The 21884-nt window shown below is 38.8% G+C and overlaps 1 protein-coding gene across 8 annotated transcripts in view; it reads left to right on the forward strand.

Moving 5' to 3' along the window:
• CNTN5 (contactin 5) overlaps positions 1-21884 on the forward strand; it is a 5719910-nt gene that overhangs the window by 4892251 nt on the left and 805775 nt on the right. For all 8 annotated transcript variants that reach the window (XM_044072706.1, XM_044072701.1, XM_044072707.1 and 5 more), the window contains one exon: positions 12968-13095. In XM_044072706.1, coding sequence (XP_043928641.1) covers positions 12968-13095 — 128 coding nt within the window. The remainder of the gene's footprint in view (positions 1-12967; positions 13096-21884) is intronic.

Below are 21884 nucleotides of genomic sequence, written 5' to 3' on the forward strand. Positions count from 1 at the left end.
ATTCAATAAAATGTTAGGTCCGCATCTCTCACACTGTCTCACCTCCTTCTTCTTTGCCTTTGGCCATGATTGCTACCCTTAGATCTGGTAGATCTACCAGCTGGGTATGTTCTTTATTGCAAGATCCTGTTGCCCATTTTGGTGCTTAAAAATGCTTTTTGGTTGCTATACAGATGAACGGCCACGTCCTCATTCATTTAACAACTGCAGCTCTGAATTAGGTTTCGGTTGCCATGCTGAATGTTCAGTCTGATTCACTGTTTGAATGTAGCAAACAAAGGAATGTAAACTTGAATTGCTTAAAGACAGGCATTTCTTCCATTAGTGGAATTTATGGAACAGTTGACCAGTACTTGAGGAAACACATGTTTCCAAGATGTGGACATGCTGATTCTGCCGTCACTTGGAGTCTTTGACTTGGTACATGCAACACTCATCCATAGGGTGGGTCCATTTTGCCATTGTTTAACAAAACCCAAGATGAGTTCCAGTGCTTATGATAACTGTGGGAGTCATCTGTACATTCAGCGAAAGGTCTAATAAACTGACAGCACTTTGCAGATCAAGGTCAATAATTGGTAAATACCTTCTCATTTTCAGAAGGACTGAGACATAAAATGTTTTTGCTTTCTTACAGAAGGCGTGGTCAACTACAGTGCAAACAACGCCATTGCCATTTTTATCCATATATGTTGCAACATCAGGGCCCACATAAATCTACTGCTTGTTATTATTTTTGTCCTCAAGAACAAAAGTACTGCTGACAGATGTTCTCTATAAATCCTGCATCTGCCAGTAGCTTCACATTACAGGAGTTTAATGATATCACTTAACAGACTTATAAGCTGACTGTTTCTGGCCTGTAACTGTGCATTATATTGAGCATATGGTGTGGTGCTATAGCACTACAGAAACAAGAATGTCAGTTTTATTTCATAACACTTCAGTTTATCTGTTACAATGTCTGCTTTTTTCTGAAAAGACCTCATGTGGAAGTATGACAGAAGTGCAGGTGAAATGTCCAGCATTCTCTTTACAACTTTAGCTAGACTTGACCATTAAATAGGGATATGACATATAATGTTTATGTTCTCCAGTGCCAACAAATAATTCAGACTCCTTTAATTTTCATTTATGTAATACATGAAAATTTTCAATAGCTCTATGCCTGGCTTCATAGATCCAGCTTTGATGTACCTTTGGAACATCTGCAAAATGAACAATATCAGAACCACTAGATCCAATAATTTAAATTTGGCTTGTGACATACATAAGACAAGTTGGCTACACAGAGATGTGTGTCAGAGGATCCCCATGCTTTTGAATAGACTCCACATCTATATGAAGAAGAGTCCAACCCTAACCTTATTTTAGCATAGCCTAGACCAATAGATGGAACATTGGAAATTCATTCTTGGTCTGGCCCCCATGTCTCTGATAGACAGAGGCAGATAGTAATGCCCAAAATAACATTCCGCCTCCAAGCACATAACCTCTAGAAACTTCTTAATTAGCCTACCCCCCCTAATAAACACCCATGATACACAGGGACACAATTGAGTTGGGTTGCATGGCTAGGCATATAAAGGCCTTGGTGCTTGGTGGTCATCAGACTAGTAAATACCTATGAATCTATAAATTTAAGATATTAATTTTGCTACACCTGATGTCATTACTTTCACAGTTGTTTAGAATCAAATGTCCTGTATATGGGATGGAAACCCATAATAAAGTGATGCAGATTGAGTTCTTATAAATGTAACAGTACAGAATTGCATTTACCAACCGTACAGTATAATCTTATGAATATACAGCTACACTACCTTCAGAATGTTGAATGTTTTAAGAGCTTCCATAAGGTAGCGCCATGTTACTTCACCTATTCCTGTCACATGAACAGACATGCCTAAGAATCTCAACCATTTCCTGGTTAAAAGATGGAACCTGAGTCACACAGACGTATATGTGCTCTGATCTAAGTTAATACAATAGGGCTGCTTCCAACAAACAGCTGCCAAGTCTAATTAATACTATGAACCCAATATATGTCTTCCAATGCATGCACCATTAAAAGCCCCACAGTTCATCTTTCTCACCACATTTGGATCAGTACTACCTGTTTTATATATATCAGCAATTAATCTCATCCTGCTCAGCCAATCTGGATCAGTACTGTATGATTTTATGTGTTTCAGCTGATGATGTTCTGTAGAAGCCCATTGTTGTCTACCAGTAGGGTGACAAGTGTCACTTTGAATTTTACTAGTTTCAGAGATAAACTGGATTGTTGGGCTGGGGCAGCAGACATCTCAGTTACTTTCCTTCTAGGTGCAGCATGCGTTACTTTTGTCTTGTGCTTCTATATATGTATGTGCCTCTGCAGACCATAGCGTTCTTCGTGGTCAGTATTAATATTACTGTCGCATACATTACAAAAAGTAAACCCTGGCCTGTGCCCTTTTGGGGCCTCCCAATTGTATGATATCTTCAAGCTGTTTAAAGTGAAGACATGCAGTTCCTTAGAAAAAATAAATAAATAAACTTCTTTTCAATATGCTGATAATAATTAACTTGGAAGAGGCATTTTAGCCACTGGCAGATATGACTGAGAACAACTGTTACATTTTCCACCCTTTTCTACCTTCACGTAACATCTCTACTTGCCATTTAAAAATGGACACAGGTTGTGTTCATAGCTAAACTGCGCATGCTTGGTACACCAGAAAAAAACTTTCTTAAGTTCTTCTGTAAAATTAAAGTCAAACATTGCATGGTTACCAGTACATGCTCACTACAGAAGACATGATATGGCCCAGGACAGCTAGCCAGCCGTGAGGGTATGGTAATTATTTTCAGAAGTAGATATTAACTCTTGAACCAAATTTGTTAGATAGACAAGTAAACAGGATCAAAGCAGAATGAACAGTATCAGGTTTTAATCAAGTCAACCTATGCAAGTGCATTAGTACTGCAAACTTTGAATGGCATACTTCAAAATTCTATAATTATGATTTAAAATTTCCTTTAGGCAAATGTATTTGTTTATTTATTTGGTAATTAGACAACCTCAATAGTTACAAGAATGACCAAGAAGTATGAATGTGATTTATCAACTTATTCATAGTCACATAGTATGCACTTTCCCGGTCAACAGATATTAAATAAATATTTTACAGTATAGTGCCTGACTTTTCAGACTATGTGAGGCTAACTTCTTCTGTTTGCCAAGCAAAGTGCATGCACTCATTATAAGAATTGCAGCATCTCAAGGATAGTTCTCGATTTCTCTGAATGTCTATATTTTCCTACTCCCAACTGGCAAATTTCCTCCCACAGGATCACATGCATATAGCTTGTCATAGAATGAAAAGTTTATGTGTCCATTTTTTATTCACCCAGAAACATTGCATGTAAAGTTGCAAAAATAATTATATCATTTACATGAAAACTGAGCTAGCTTATTTATTGTATTAAAAAAAAAAATTGTAGTAATTAGATATGTCAAAGATTGCTTCATATACAAAAATATAATAAGAATGCCAGTTGAAATGTATTAGTCACCTTTGTAAGCATCTTTGTTTTACAGGTAATTTAATTTCCTATTATACTCCTCATGTTAAAGTTACAAGTGATATTACAAAAAATGAAGGCCACTGTTATTCAATTTTTTTTTTAATTTGACTGTTAACTTGTAGATATTGGACAATGATTTAAACATAACTGAAAAGTACAATAGGTAAGCAAAAAACAACTTTCTTGTTTAGAGGAGCTTCTAACTTACATTGTGGTTTCACTCCTACTTCATCAGCTGTTAATCCTCAGTGTGAGGTGTTCCACATACAAGGACTAGTTGACGACTTGTCTTTCTAAGAATTGTGAAGCTATTTGTCCAGATCCCCCATGAAAACACACCACACCATGCCATCTTGGCATAACAGGACCTTTATTAATCAAATGTTATGAATCACTTAATTTATTAATCACAAATATAATACATAATGCCAAACATAAATTACAGTAGACAGTGTCACCCCCTCACCTCCATCCCATCATAATGTAAGCAGAGTTACCCAACCACTTACTTACTCAAACTTTATACCAAACGCAACATGACACTGCTTACTTCAATAACCAACCACCTGGTAAGATCTAAAACATAAACACCAGAGGGGGATCAGAGGAGTGGTATCCTAGCCCCTCTTATCCTCCTGCCAACCCACACACAGATGTAAAACCATAGCATGCCAGCTGACAAAAAAAATGAGGACATGGAGGGTGGGCAGCAAGTCCACAACTAAATGTGATATCCCAACCCCACTGCTCCTGCACAAAACAAAGTTAACTCCTCCTTGCCATTGCCTCACTTCCTGTCCAACCAGCTCTTCTCCTTATCCTTAAACCTTCCTCATTTGTAACACTTCAACAACACCTTCATCCACTTAACTCTTAAGAACTCTTCTGCCACCCCACACATCTCACCCACCCCACTCCAAATCCTAAAGGTGTCTCTGGACAAATTAGTTTGCATACAAACTGCATTTGTCCAGATTCCCAAGAAACCACACCATTTTGGCATAAGATCACCTTTATTAATCAAAATGAATTAAATACAGAATATATTAAACAGAAATATATTACATAACTTCAAACATAAATTACAGTAGGCAGCGTTGCCCACTCACCTCCATCCCACCATAATGTAGGCAGCATTACCCAACTGCCCACTTACTCAAGCTTCATACCAGAAGCAGCATGACACCACTCATTTCAATAACCAACCACCTTGTAAGATCCAAAACATAAACACCAGAGGAGGAACAGAAGAAGGATATCCCTGCCCCTCTTCTTTCCTTGTCAGTCTGACACAGGCTGTTCCCCCTTGAAATACTACAATGCTTCCACCAAACTTTCCAAAAATAATGACAGGTGCCCAGTGAACTGGTCCAAACCCATCTCACCCATGTGTATTCCATCCTTCCTAAACCACACTGGATCCCTATCATCAAAGTACCTATGATCAATAATACGAATGCCCAAGTGGCTCAAGTGCCTCGAAAGCCTAAGGTTAATGAAGCACCAGGCATGCTCAATACCCATATAATTGCCCACATTCCTCCCAAACCAAATGTGGTACAATTTCTGTCCACAAATAATCATGGAGGGGAAACCCATTACTTAAACTTGCCAAATCCCTTAATACCTTAAACATTAACTGCTGTTTTGGGATAACCCCTAAGTCATTACCTGCTAAGTGGGTTATTAGAATATGTTGAATCCTAATCTGACCTCATATGTCTGGAAACTTATACTCAAGTTGGTGCCACCTGAGTCCTCTAACACCATGCCAAACACTCTCCACCCAAATTGCCACACCCCCAGCTTGTTTCCATCAGGCCTAATCATGGTCCACTTTGCAGCCCAATAAATATAAGAATGATTCAATATGAACACTTTTCTGCTTCAAAAAATATTTAAACAGAGCAGACAAATAAATCATCTAATATAAGACAAAAATGTCCCATATGACCAATGCCCCACCCTGTTTATAACCTCCACTGACCTACTTTCCCAAACCAGACCTGATGCTCTTCCAGTGCAAAAAGATTGAATAGAAAACCACTCTCCCTGGAAGCCCACACACTGAAAAGCCTTCCTTATCAAACACAAAAACTAATTTTCTCCTATCACCTTTCCACCTCCACAACCAAAAAAACAAATTATGCATTGTCCCACTGTGCAATAACTGTAAACTCCTGGCCCATAATACTGGACACATGGACTCGTCCTTACCTGCCTGCAACACAATCTGCACCATTGCCCACCTTATCTTTTTCTATTGGTGCAACCATATCTCTACTGAAGAAAGAAATATAACAACATCCTGGCACACCAATGAAACCAGCAACTCATTCACCCTAAATGCTCTACTATACATCCACACAGACAAGGTAACTGACAGTGTATAATCCACAGAATTCCCTTTAAATAACTATAGGCTGTCAACAACACCTTAAGGGCCTGCCTTGTTATCAGCAAATGCCTATCCGGCTTGCTACCATTAATCTCACCCCATCTTTTCAACATTTGCTTTATCCCCCATGACTTTGTCAAATCCTGTAAATCAGTTAACCATGCAAATATGCTGATAGCAGTCAAGTCCACCCTGAATGACTGAACTGCCCTTCCCTTCATCCAAGCCTTAAATAAGTACTGCAGCAACAACTTTACTGACCAAACACTCTCTTCTTCTGCCTCAAGCAACTGCAATACAAACTCATAAAATGCAGATAATGCCCTACCATACGCCTTCTTTATTGAATTCACCCATGATTCCTGAATCAGCCATCCTGTCACTTCAGCCCAACTTACCATACCTCCTCCAACAACATGACTGGTTCAGCATGTGTCTTAGGAGCCAATTGTTGAAACCCATGAAACTGAAAGCGAACAAGGCTATTAGCAATCACATTCTTAGTACCAGGCAAGTAAACACTTGAAAAAGAAAAAAAATATCTACAAACTGCAATACCAGTTTCCACAAAACTAACAAAAGTAACCTAAATTTAGCCATTTCTGACTTTAACACCCTAACCACTGCCATATTGACTGAATTAAAAGTCACCTTCCTACCAAATCAGTCTTACCCAACTGTCAAAGTCACCCAAATAAGCAACAATTCTAAGAAGGCCACATCATTCCTCCACTCATCCTCCAAATTATCTGGCCAATGAACCTCAAACCATTCCCCATTTAAATATACCCCATCCCTTTTTCCCCTTGTAGCATCTGTAAAAAACTGCAATTCTTACTGATTGACCCAGTCTTCCTGCCAAAATAAAATGCCATTGAAACAGTGCAAAAATGACAACCACAATTTTAAATCTGCTCAGACAAGCTTGGTAATCCTTACCCAATGATACTTACTTCTTCCGCATTGTAACAAGAATGCCACCTACCTGCAAATAGTTCAACCAGGTCTAATTGCATGAGATACAAAGTTCAAGATCCCCAAAAGCTCCATGATGTACTTGATCTGAACTTTGTCTTTAGCTATTACCCACATGATCTTTCTTTTTAATCACACTATCTTCTCAAAAGGAAGAGAAAACAATCCCCGCCCAGCATTCATCATCAAATCCAAAAAACATAATGCCTTGGCAGGGCCTTCCAACTTCTGCTTCACCAAGGGAACATGCAACTCTTCACAATTGTCCTGGAATACCTGCATACCTTCTGCTGCTCCTGTAAAACCTTCACCCACTAACAGAAAATTATCAGGGTAATGAATGGCCTTCTGAGAATACACCCGTTGCTGCCAGACCTAATGAAATGCAGAGCTAAATTTCTCAAATGTAGCACAATCCACTGAACAACACATGGATGTGGCCTTGTCAAAATAAAATTTTCTGTCCACAGCCATGCCCAATAATGGCCATTCTTCTGCCCACATGGGCAGCAAGTGGAATGCAGATTAAATATCAGTCTTTACTAACCTCAGATCCTTAAACCCTTTAATCATTGCCACTGTATCATCTAATGAGGCGTACCTAACCTCTGCATCATCCCTACATATAAAATTATTTATAAATTCGCTTTGAGGAAAAGACAAATGGTATGTCAACCAAAATTCAACAGGAACCATCTTAGGGACCAACCCCAATGATGACACTTTGAAACTGATAAAAGGAGGGTAGTCAAAAGGGACTAGTAACCTGCCTGTGTTCGATTCATTCTCAACCAAACCTGTCAATACCACCACTTTCCCACACATGGAACATAAATTCCTATAAACTAAGCCATCCCCACAAACTTCCGACTGGATTAAAAACCCCAAAATCAACTCAGCTGCACTATCCGATTCTGGAAAGTGAATCATCATTTGACATAATACCTGCACCTTAATGGGTGAATGGAAAAGCTGGTTTACCCCTCTGCCCTCGAAAAGACATTCCTCCCCTCTGTTTGCTATGTCAGATTCCACCCAATGCTGCACATTTCATGTCCTCTAAACCCTTGCAGGTGCTGTAATGGGGAGGGTAAGGACCTAGTGCTGGTCAAAAAAGAGCGCCCATGGATCAAAGTCCCCTCCCAATGGCCACACAAATATGCTGGGTACACACCAGCACGAATTGAGCAATTATGTAAAAATCTGCATGCTGCCTATGTGCATCACCCCACATCAAATGCCCAACATACATCACCCGTCTCTCCCCCTAACTTACCCAACTGGAAGAAACCCCCCCAAACTATCCATCTTTGTGGCCAGCAAAATAGTAGGGTGTCTCACTTTCTATCTCAACTACTGATCCATGTCTTTCTGCTTGTAGAACAGTTGATAATACAACATCCATGTGTTCCCAGCATGTAACTGTTGAGCGTCATAAATCATATGAAAATAAGTCAAAAGTGGTAAGGCCTGCAAATTATCCTTCTCCAGCAACCCACCATATAATACACAAAACCAAGTACCCAGTTCTCCCACATCCTAGCTGTAAGACTTCAAACCCTCCTCCACCCCAACACACCTAACACTGTCAAGAGATCCTTGTTATTTGCTATGTCAGATTCCACCCAATGCTGCACACCCTCCACATCAATTAACTCAAATATGGCAGCATGCTCACCTTTCCAGATTTTCTGTTTAACAGACATAGGAATATGCAGGGTCAGAACATCCCCCCATGTTTACTAAAGCCTGAGTAGCTTACTAGTCCCCTGGTCACATCCCAGAATCAGAACCCACATCATGCGGTGATGAATCACACCTGTTCAAACTTGACCCTGGATTCCCCAAGAAGGATACCATACTATTGCCCCCAAGCACCACCTCAATCTGCCCCTGCCCCACCTCCCCAAAGGGATAGCAATGAACACCTCTATCCATAATATCACCATTTTGCAATACTTGATCTATATCCCCACCAAGACTTCCACTCCCAGGACCCGACAATTCTGCACTACCTCTATCTAATCCTGACATAATATCATTACCTGCAATTGTATCCAAATCTGCTCCACTGCCAGAATATCCACTACACACCAACTGCTCGCTTCCCTCTTGCAACTGGAGTCTTATTTGCTGCCTGTGCTTGCCTTTTCCTCCTAGATGTACAGGATGGATTTGATATAGAGGACTCACCAAATGGCATTTCTCAAAACAATTCCTTTGCTTGAGCCACAATCGTCATCCATCTATGCTTCATACTGTGAGATTTTGCCATCTGCAAAAGAAAGAAATGCATTGACCACCAGAATTATTGTAACCTTAAAACAAGCTCATTCATAAGTAGTAGACTAGCTTCTCTTGGGGCCCTTAAACCCTAAACTATTTCCTTTTCCAGAGCTAATAAGCAACCCTGCACCTCACTCCTGCAAGGTAAAAACCATTAAACTGCACCATCATACTGTTCCACTGCACAGCCCCTCACAGAATGTCCAGATCTTTGCCTCATATTCTTTTTTGTTTCTCAAAAACATGGCCTCCTTGCAAATCACTGGTAAAACCTTGAAGGCTGAAATCAGAAGAATAATGGCAAATGTTTGAGTCTCAGACTTTATACCCTTTTCAAAACTTTTAATAATGCAAAACCTGTCAGACCATCAACTTTCTAGGCTTTTAAGGGCAAAATTTAAGTAGTGTTCTTGTGGTTTTTTTTTGTGCCTTTGTCCCCACATATTTATGGCTTTGTCTGGATTTCTTGCTGCCAGAACACCAAAAATGAGAACCCCCTTACAAAGGAGTTAATGGTTAAGTGGCTTAAGCCACAACTGCACATGAGCAGCAATGAACCATTACTTGTGGCTGCTTCTCAGACCATGAAATTGCTATCTTACAGCCAACACACCAATTACTGCCAGAAGAGCTAAAAACTGCTGTCTGCTAAGTACAACACGCAGAGAAAAAACAACATTCAACACTCCCCAACCAACAATAAAAAAAGGAGTCAATTAAAAGTGCAACTGACAGTTCCACAATGCTCGCACAGAAATTTGACCCCAGTCATAATAGACACACATGGTATCACCCCAACACAGACCACATAATGCCACAAATGAATTAACCAATGAGTAACGAAGGCCAGGATCCATAACAACACTTGTGACGGGACTCCAAAGACAAAAAAAAAAAAAAACACACCAACGATTTAACAGAAAGCAGCTCTTGACCACCCAAAACTGCCCCGAACCAGGAACTACAAACAAAAGAATACGAGAAATTCAACATGAATCCAGTGATAATGACACCTGAAAAAATCTCCACTTCCCTAATTAAAAGCTGCTACCTGCTGACCTACTATATGTCACCACAAGCACACTCACAGATAAAATGAAAAGCCTGGAATGCCTGTGCATGTAAAGTGTGAATTCTTCATTTATGAAATGTAGTGTTCAAAAACACTGAAAATTAAGGGTAACCCGAATCCAAACAATATACAACAGCCATGTTCTCATGTTCATAAAAGTGGTATCAAAAACACACAAAAAAAACAGACACCCTACAAGCTCCTACAACTTTCAGACCAAACTTAATGCAAGGCCAACCTACTCCACAGTACCTACTGGTCATCAGGTTCAATCCTAAATGTGATATCCCCACCCCACTACTCCTCCACAAAACAAAGTTAACTCCTCCTTACTATTACCTCACTTCCCCTCCAACCAGCCCTTCTCCTTAACCTTGACCCATCCTCGTCTGTAACACCATCTGCAACAACACCTTCATCCACTTAACTCTTAAAAACTAGTGTTCCACCCCACCCCAAATCTTACCAGGGTCTCTGGACAAATTAGCTTGCATCCAAACAGCATTACTCATGTTTTTAGCATGGAAATAGAGAAGCTTATTAATTGATTTAGTAGTGAGACATTGTGGGTTCAGCATTCATGATAACATGGAAGGGACTTTCATCTCTGAGAAAAAGAAAATCAGAGGGTCATTCATATCAAAAAATTAAAATGCAAAAACACCATAACTATTCAATCAAAAATTGTATAATTTAACATTCTGTATGGTAAGCAAGTTAAATCCAAGACCAAAGGTTTGGTAACTAGAGCATGATTTATTAATTGCTGACACATGCAATTATCAAGCTTAAAATGCTTAGTACAAAGCCAAACGGTTCTCTGTGCCACAAAAATCCTACACTATATCTCAGAAGTTTTGTTGCAATAGATTGTCATTATGGTTTATTTTAATTTCTATAAATGTAAGATTGCCTATGTCATGCATGAAAATTTAATAAAGATGTTTTTGTTTAAAAAAAATAGTGGTGGCATATCACATCCTTAACTCATTACATCCGAGTGACTCCTCCAGGTGCATGTGCAGTTAACTCTTACTGACACCTCTAGGAGTCAAGCATTGCTTGTTCATAGTTACAGCAAAAATTCTAAAACAATGCTATGTATAAGGTTTTAAAATATTTCATCTTAAAGCTTACACAATGGCAAACTCAACTGCAGTAATACTGACTTATGTTTAGTGCAGATAAATAGATATTACCTGTTGTTTTTTATGATATTAATTTATATAAATATAATTTTCACAATTTTCTGAATATCTCGATAACCAAGTAACACAGACAGACCCTCTTAGCCTCGTATGAAAGTTCTCAGCTAGATGAAGAAAATGTTGCTGACAGTATGTGTGTAACTTGAGTGGTTGCCGAGATATTGTAAGTTGTATACAAAATATTACAAATGATGTATTAGTTACTGTGTTTACTGTGACTTATAACATTTGGTTTAAGATCTAGAACCTGAAGAATACTACCACTATAAAAATAGTTTGTCCTGAAGAGTTTGCCATTTATACTTCTTATATAATCTCTATGGTTCCAGAATGAACATCTGTTTGAAATATGAGGACATAATTTGATTATGTCAAAAGGCTTAGGCTCTGCCCATTGGAAGTTAAAGTGCAAACTTCCTGAGCTCCATTCCAGTGAATGAGTTAAATGTACATCAATCCCAAAATTATATTCACTGAAATAGCCTAACTATAAACTACATCAAGTTGTCTCTATGCTTGTACCCCCTCTATCTGAAGGACAGCTGCAATGGTACAAGCTGTCCGCTATCATACAACTGGAGGAAAGCAAAAATGCATAGTTTTTGAGTAGTCCTAGACAAAAAAAAAACGCTTTCAAATTTAGTGCACGCTGTTTTCACAGAAAAAAAATCTTACTAATAACTTCAATATGTTTTAACAATCATTTACAGATCTACAAAAGAAAGGATCTATTTGACTTCCTTTCTCCATACTTAGCCCAATCCCATTGTTAACCCTCAGCATTTAGTAATCGGATGTGCAGTGCAGTTGGTGAAAGCTACCTCCAAAAGGCTTAGGTACAGAGTAATGCTCTGAACTTGATGTGTCACTCCATGCCAGAGCGAAAAGGATCATGTATTAATAAGGACTGGTGGAGACTTGTACCTGATTCCAAAGGAAGAATCGGGCTTATCTCACCAAAATAATTTGACAATGTATATTAGTGAAGTGCGCACATGTGTGTGTGTGTGTGTGTGTGTGTGTGTGTGTGTGTGTGTGTGTGTTGTGGGTGTGTGTGTAAAGCATGCCACTTCCACTGATGTCAGCACCTGCAATTAATCTCATGTTGTCATGGAGACAGGAATCATGCAATTTCATTCAGGCTTTAACTACATATCGTTTCCTCACACTAGTCTGTAATTTAAACTATTAGCAGCTCTTTGAACATATCCTTTTTTGGGCCAATGTAGCCACAATTGAACTTGTAAGACAGAGCTTTGAGTAGTGGAAGCCAGGTGATGATGAAATACTTTTGGAAAGGATGAAGCAGAGAGCAATAACAGACGTAAATATGTTTCTTGATCACAAATGTTCTCAGATATAGCCCTGTTGTAGCTGAAGTTCACAATTAATTCTGTATGTGTTCAACTAGAATTGTATATATTTCCATAACTTATAGTATCTTCCTTTTGCTAGGATAACAGTCCTTCAAGATGGCAGTCTACGAATCATGAATGCGTCCAAATCAGATGAAGGAATTTATATCTGCAAAGTAGAAAATGTGTTTGGTTCAGCTGAAATGGTTGTTTCTTTATTTGTGAAAGGTACAGACAATTTAATATTACAATATTTAAAACTTAATGCATAACATGAAAGTGAAAAAGCTGCATTTAGTAAGGCAAGAAAATGTGCTTTCATTTTTCTGGTAAAATAGGTCCTAGTTATTCTGGGACAACATTAGTGAAAACAGATTTGATAGGGGATTGATTTGTGGCATACTCCGCTTTCCTGTTGTTGCATACAGAATTCTGAATTAACAGTAAAATATGAGCCACAAAGGGAAGAACTGGCAAGGACAACTCTGGGAAATCAGCAAACTGACTCTTTTATGACTCATTAGATCTGATGAGTGGAAAATACCTCACTCCATAGGTGCATAATCACTGAACATTTCGACTTTGACCTTGTGTGACTCTCAACCTCTGTTTCATGTATTGAATTAAAATGTTTTGAATGAGGCCATATGCTACATCTTTCAGAATTTGAATTCATTGTTCTGAATAAGCACATATGCTTTTTCAATTATGGTTGCTTTTTTATTGAATCTCACTTCACTGACTAAGAAATGACTGAATAAATTTAACTAAAAACACATTCGACTGAAAACTCAGTTCATTGAGTAGCACTGACTGGAAAACTTTTTGTACCAAGCATACCCTAAAACCCTATTTTGTTTTTGCAGGGGGGAGTCACCCCCACTGCATTGCAGGGGATTTGCCCCATACAATCCCTTACATAAACATATTAACTCCTCAGGCATACAACAGTGGAGGAAAGAGGAAAAAGGTGCACAAAGTGAATCATTGCTACCCCCCCCCCACACACACACACACACAGACACACACTATTTCAAAATACTATGCCCTTGGTCACAAAACACCTGAGAAAAGAGAAAAACATATACAGTGTGAAACACTGCTTCTTTTAATTTTCAATCATGATTCATTCAAATGAGTTTTCAATTAAATGTGATTTCAGTCAAATTTGTTCAGTAAGTTGTGATTCAGTCAAAACAACTGCTACTTCTATTCAAAAATAGCTATAACACATTACTGTTGTTTTGGTATTAGGCCATAAACTGTGCTCCATTTTTATTATAAACAAAGTAATTCACTGTCCTGACTTCAACTCCTACATCCTCAGCTGACTATTAGATTTTTAGGTATATCATACCCCTAAACCTGTTAATGCAAGAAATCTGGACAAAGCAAAAACAATGGTGGAACAATTTTTAAATATTGGGTTACAGAAATATCGAAAGTTGATATAACAGGATTTGCATAAGCATACATTTTCTGAAGGGCATGAAATCTGAATCTCAAATGTCTGTCATTATTTAGTGACTTCAGTCCTCAATGACTTACCTGAAAACTATAATTTTTATTAAGACCAAACCAAAAAAAAAAAAAAAAAACAATGAAAAAATTTAGACATTTGGACAATTGAGAGCTGTGTGTGTACTAGGTGAATCAAATGACTGCTACCATAGGTAAACACCAGCAGTGTGTAAAACTGACAGAGAGAAAAGATGGTGTCGGGTTTGATTGGACAGAGGAGGGCTGTCCATTAGTAGGAAAGGCAAGGTGAAGGGGTGGCTGCATGAGGGTAATAAAAGGTGAGCTCACATCTAATTCATCCTATTTCTGTAACATACGTCACGGAGTGCAAATCTACACATCGTTCTCTGCCTTTGACTAGGGTGAAGCTGGACTATGAGCTAATATAAACTCGCTGATGCGTATACTATGTAAAAGAATCAAGTACACCTAACAAATAAGTAAATAACAACTTTCAATATTATAATTTAATCACACACTTTCAAGCATGCACCTAGTATACTTTAAGAAAAAAATTCATGTTCACTACATTCCATGAATCACCTTATTACTATATCATAAAAAGTTTTTTTTACATTTAATACATTTCAACATAAATGGATTTAATTACTTAGTACAGCTTAATGAGCTTAGTTTTAATTTTGGAACGCAATTTGTCCATTGCCTGTAAAATAATTGCATTTATATTTGACCTCCAGTTAACTTAAAAATTAAATATTGAATTATTTATCCTCAATATCTTTATATCAATATCTCAACACACACACACACACACACACACACACACTTATATGTTTGGGTGTAGAATCTTTGGCTGAGGACTCATTTCACTGAGCATTGAAAAAGAAGGTACAGCTGATTGAAACATAGCTGATTGAACTATAACTTATTTTTTACTATGCAAGTTCATGGAAGAGTTCGGATTTGGTGACTTTACCTTCTGTATATATATATATATATATATATATATATTTATATATATATATATATATATATATGTATATATATATATATATATATATATATATATATATATATGTATATATATATATATATATATATATATATATATATATATATATATATATATATATCATCATCATCTTCTTTCGGCTGTTCCCGTTAGGGATCACCACAGCAGATCACCTGTTTCCATTTCTTCCTGTCCTCTGCATCTTGCTCTGTCACACCAACCACCTGCATGTCCTCTCTTACCACATCCATAAACCTTATCATAGGCCTTCTGCTTTTCCTGTTACCTGGTAGCTTCATCCTTAGCATCTTTTTCCCAATATACTCAGCATCCCTCCTCAGCACATATCCAAACCAATGTAATCTTGCCTCTCTGGCTTTGTCTCCAAACCTTCCAACCTGGGCTAACCCTCTAATATACTTATTCCTAATCCTGTCCAACCTCGTCACACCCAGTGCAAATCTTAACATCTTTAACTCTGCCACATCCAGCTCAAACTCCTGTCTTTTTGTCAATGCCACTATCTCCAACCCATATAACATAGCTGGTCTCACTACCCACTTGTAGACCTTCCTTTTCACTCTTACAGGAACTCATCTGTCACAAATCACTCCTGACACTCTTCTCCACCCACTCCATCCTGCCTGTACTCTCTTGTTCACCTCTCTTCCACACTCACCATTACTCTGAACTATTGACTCCAAGTATTTAAACTCATCCACCTTCGCCACCTCTACTCCTTGCATCCTCACCATTCCTCTATCCTCCCTCTCATTCACACACATATATTGTCTTAGTCCTGCTGACCTTCATTCCTCTTCTCTCTAGAGCATATCTCCATTTCTCGAGGGTCTCTTCCACCTGTTCCCTACTCTCATTAAAGATCACAATGTCATCTGCAAACATCATAGTCCACAGGGACTCTTGTCTGATCTCGTCTGTCAACCTGTCCATCACCATTGCAAATAAGAAAGGGCTCAGAGCTGATCCTTGATGTAACCCCACCTCCACCTTAAACGCATCCATCACTCCCACCTCAGACCTCACCACTGTCACACTGCCCTTGTATATATCCTGTACCACTCTTACATACTTCTCTGACACTCCTGACTTCCTCATGCAATACCACAACTCCTCTCTAGGCACCCTGTCATATGCTTTCTCTAAGTCTACAAAAACACAATGCAACTCCTTCTGACATTCTCTGTACTTCTCCATCAACACTCTCAGAGCAAATATTGCATCTATAATGCTCTTTCCCGGCATGAAACCATACTGCTGATCACTTATCATCACCTCCCTTCTTAACCTAGCTTCCACTACTCTTTCCCATAACTTCATGCTGTGACAGATCACTTTAATCTCTCTGTAGTTACTACAGCTCTGTACATCACCTTTATTCTTAAAAATCGGTACCAAAACACTTTTTCTCCATTCCTCAGGCATCCTCTCGCTTTCTAAGATTTCATTAAACAAACTGGTTAAAAACACCACTGCCATTTCACCTAAACAACTCCATGCTTCCACAGGTATGTCATCTGGACCAACAGCCTTTCCATTCTTCATTCTCTTCATAGCTATCCTTACTTCCTCCTTGCTAATCCATTGTATTTCATGATTCACTATCCCTACATCATCCAACCTTCTCTCCCTCTCATTCTCTTCATTCATCAACCCCTCAAAGCACTCTTTCCATCTCCTCAACACACTCTCCTCGCTTGTGAGTATGTTTCCCTCATTATCCTTTATCACCTTTACCTGCTGCACATCTTTCCTAGCTCGGTCCCTCTGTCTAGCCAATCGGTACAGGTCCTTTTCTCCCTCCTTAGTGTCCAACCTTTCATACAATTCTTCATATGCCTTATCCTTAGCCTTCGCCACCTCTCTCTTTGCCATGCACCTCATCTCCTTATCCTCCTGTCTACTTTCTTCATCTCTCTGACAATCCTACATCTTCTTTGCCAACCTCTTTGCCTGTATACTCTCCTGTACTTCCTCATTCCACCACCATGTCTCCTTGTCATCCTTCCTCTGTCCCGATGCGATACCAAGCACCTTTCTAGCCATCTCCCTTACTAGCTCTGCTGTAGTTACCCAAATATTTGGTAACTCTTCACTGCCGCCCAGTGCCTGTTTTATCTCATCCCTGAACTCAACCTCACAATTACCCTTTTTCAATTTCCACCATTTGATCCTTGGTGCTGCCCTCACAGTCCTCCTCCTCTTCTTGATCACCAACGTCATCCTACAAACCACCATCCTATGCTGCCTAACTACACTTTCTCCGGGCACCACTTTACAGTCTCCAATCTCCTTCAGACTGGCCCTCCTACATAAGATATAATCTACCTATGTGCATCTTCCTCCACTCTTGTATGTCACCCTATGCTCCTCCCTCTTGTTAAAATACGTATTCACCACAGCTATGTCCATCCTTTTCGCAAAATCCACTACCATCTGACCTTCTGCATTCCTTTGTTTAACACCATATCTACCCATCACTTCCTCATCCCCTCTGTTCCCTTCACCAACATGCCCATTGAAATCTGCTCCAATCACCACTTTCTCACCCTTGGGTACAGTCATCACCAATTCATCCAATTCACTCCAAAATTTTTCTTTCTCATCCATTGACACCCAACTTGTAGAGCATAAGCACTAACAACATTCATCATTACGCCATCAATTTCTAGCTTCATAAACATCACTATATATATATATATATATATATATATATATATATATATATATATATATATATATAAATATATATATATTCTGTATACACAGCTATACAACAGGCTATAATTTTTAGTTATCTGTCCATGTGTTTATGTGTTTGTGCAAAAAGAATAGATCTCAAATGTGCCTGATCTTGAATTTGCCTCATAATTTTATTCTGTGCCTGATAAAATCTGTGTTTTCCTTACAAATTGCTGTCGACTGCAGTCAGCAGATAATGACAGATGTAAGTTTGGATCTGACACTTTCAAAAAATGCTTGTTAATGAAAAATCCCTTATATTAGCAGCTTTTTAATTATATTAGAACAATAAAATATATCCCTGATTTTGGGACATTGTTCCTGATTCTTGAGCTAAGTGGTTGAAAGGTCATGGAGGTTGTGACACTCTGGACCAGTAGTGAAGGAACCTGAGATATCACCACTGACACTGGAGAAGGACGTTCACTTGGAACAGACATGAATACACCCAGTATTTCCAGATGCAGTTCTCTGCATCAAGCACAATTCCCCTTAAGAGTACACAGGGGCCACACTCAGTCAGGGGAGGGGGTGGTTCCTCCCCCTCTCTCTCTCTCTCTCTCTCTCTCTCAAGATCCTTGATAAGAATCCCCACTGGCACAGCTGTACAGTTGAGACTTCAGCTGACTGTCCAAGCCAAGTCCTCTACCAATCTCTCTGTGAAACCAGTGCTTTGTCTCCCTCTGCCCAGCAGCTGACACACACGCTCTTTGAAATTTGATTTACACATACATACACACACACACACACACACACACACACACACACACACACACACACACATACACACACCTGGGAAAGGCTGGCACAGATTTTCTAGCTATGTCCTATTCTGCCCAGACTATAAGGTAGATACACTGCCACCAGATACTCCACAGCCAGCTACTCTAAGGCTCTTACAAGGGTACCAAATTATACTAAGTGAAATATTTATTAATACAAATGATAGTGTATGGCCAATGCAGTATGGCTTTCAGGAGTGGCCAGAGAGTCACAAGATAGATATAAGTACACTCAACATTTAAAATATTCTCTAAAGGACCAGCCACAATGAAACATTTAAGTATATTTAATAATGAATAATAAAATACATGAAAATACTAAATATCTATTTACAGTAAACACCAGAGTGTCAAGTCACAGGAAGTATTAAAATAACACAAACAGATTCACACAGATACAGAAAAACAGTATTTAACTAATCTCACTATATTTTCCTGACTGATCTAAAGAACTACTATTCCCTGGTCACTTACTAGAGCAAGGCAGGGTGAATAGGTAAGGGCGGTCCTTCCTTGTCAGGTTCCAAAAACAGAGTGCTATAAGACTTCATTCTCAACTAGTATTAATACATTATTTTAGTGGTGGGTTACAGAATGACATCACATACATCTGGTCATGTGATGTATGGTTCCCATGGCACCTCCCTTGGCTAGAAGTTGCCAGGATTTGGCACATACATGCCAATAATACACACACACAGGTAGAGCTTGCTAAGATTTGTTGCAGCTTCTGGAAGTCATAAAACCATAAAACACTTACATTCTTCCAGCATAGCAATCAGTTCACCCCAAAGACAATACAAGAGGCTTCCTAGTACAGATTTTTGTGTCTCTGGCTGCATTAAGAACTGTAAGATACAATCTTTATCTCCTAAGCTAGGTAATTTAATTTAAAATTATTTTCAAAGTTAGGTGGATTGATATTAACCTCTTCGGCAGGGCACACTGTTGGTACATTTTTAACCAAGCAGCTTTACAGATACATTTTTCAACCCAAGCATCTGTACAAATCAGTTTGATATACAAATGACATATAATTCTTTACAAAATTCCAGCTAGCTGTGCTGGCATATGTTGCACATCCAGTGGCCTACTTCTCCTGGCATAGCTGTCAATACCTCACATCATCACATCTCTCCCACCTTTGAAGAGTCATGCTAGTTTTTCAATTGTTCATAGTTCATAGTTTAGTACTAAGCTAACTGCTCTTGTGAGCCATTTTAAGCCTAGCCAATTATCCCTTGTGAGACTCAAACCCTGCACCTTGTGTTTGTAAGGCAAACACCTTAGCAATTAAGCCACACTCCCAACCCCTTGACCCTTGAGAAACATTGCTTGAAGGGAACAAGCCTGTCTGGGAATATGTTAACCCATGCCCTGTCTTTAGATCCCATCTGCCTTGGCATTGCTGAACCTACTACAGTGCTGCTTTGTCATGTCATATTCCTGCAGCCCTAGGCTCCACCTTAGTAACATGGCCTTTTACCAGCTGGCTCAATGTACCCATATACCCCCCTCATACTCCTCCTGCCGTGTACTGCAAATACTTAGCAACAAAGCCTCCCTATCATGGTAAGGTTTCATCATGTTAATATGGTACAATTTGGACCCCTTTCTCCTGCAATTCTATTCTATCATGTAGTTAATATCACTGAACTTCCTTACCACTTTGAAGGATTCCTCCCAAGCTGCCTGCAACTTATTTTGTCTGATAGGAATGAAAACCATAAACTGATGTCCCATAACATATTCTTGGACTGCAGCATTCTTATCATGCTAGACATTTTCCTGTTGTTGGGTTCCTGCCAGTTTCTCCTGAGCCAAGCCCATGAGCTCCCTAAGTTTTGTTCTGAGGTTTAGGACATATGCCACAGCAAACTCCTGTGGGATTCACACTCAACACTCCACTCATCACAAATCAAATCTAAAGGACCCCCTTACTCTATGTCCATACAGCTATTCTAATGGTGAAAAACATGTGGATTCCTGTGGTACCTTTCTTTATGCAAACAGCAGATGGGGCAATATTTGTCCCACTCTGTCTTAAACTGGTCTGCAAATGCCTGTAGCATGGTTTTTAGTGTAGAGTTTAACCTCTCCACAAGACCATTAGTCTGGGGATGGTAGGGGGTCTTTTTTAGGTGCTTCACTCCACTGAGCTTCCACAGACAAGCCAGCAGGTCTGATATAAAATTGGCACCTCTGTCAGTCAGTATTTTTCTCAGGAAACCTACTCTGCTGAAAACGTTTAAAAAAACATTTGCCACCTTCCCTGCCTTGATGTGAGGGGGGGGGGCAAAACAACCACTTCAGGGTATCTAATAGCATACTCTACTACCAACAGGATATACTTCTTCCCTGTGGAATTTGGTCTACTCAGTGGCCTTACAATATCCATAGCTATTTCTGAAACAGTTCCTCAATCACTGGCAAAGGGATCAAAGGAGCCTTGACCTTGTCTAATGCCTTGCCTACTTTTTTGCAGTGCGCAGTCTTTATGACCTAAGCCAAGTAAGTTAATTTCAAACTATTTTCAAAGTTAGGTAGATTGATATTAATCTCTTCTCTTCCGGAATCCTCTGTTAAAACATATACATTTATACAGTTACAATAATTCATGTATATTTCTTTTTCTGCATAGCAGGGTACACTGTTGGCACATTTTTAACACAAGCAGCTTTACAAATGCATTTTTCAACACAAGCATCTATTCAAATCAGTTTGATATATAGATGACATATAATTCTTTAAAAAATTCCAATAAGCAGAAAGCTGTATATATCTATCTATATATATATATATATATATATATATATATATATATATATATATATATATATATATATATAAGTTTGAATTGTATAGGCCCTCACTTCCAGGGGTACAAAATTACATATATGTAAATTCTAAGTGCTATGTTCTTGGACCATATTCTATGGTTTTTGATGGTCCCTGCTATGATTTTGAAAGCTGAGAGG

This window comes from Protopterus annectens, chromosome 5.part0, assembly GCF_019279795.1.
Source record: "Protopterus annectens isolate FY-2018-M chromosome 5.part0, PAN1.0, whole genome shotgun sequence".
Lineage (NCBI taxonomy): Eukaryota > Metazoa > Chordata > Ceratodontiformes > Protopteridae > Protopterus > Protopterus annectens.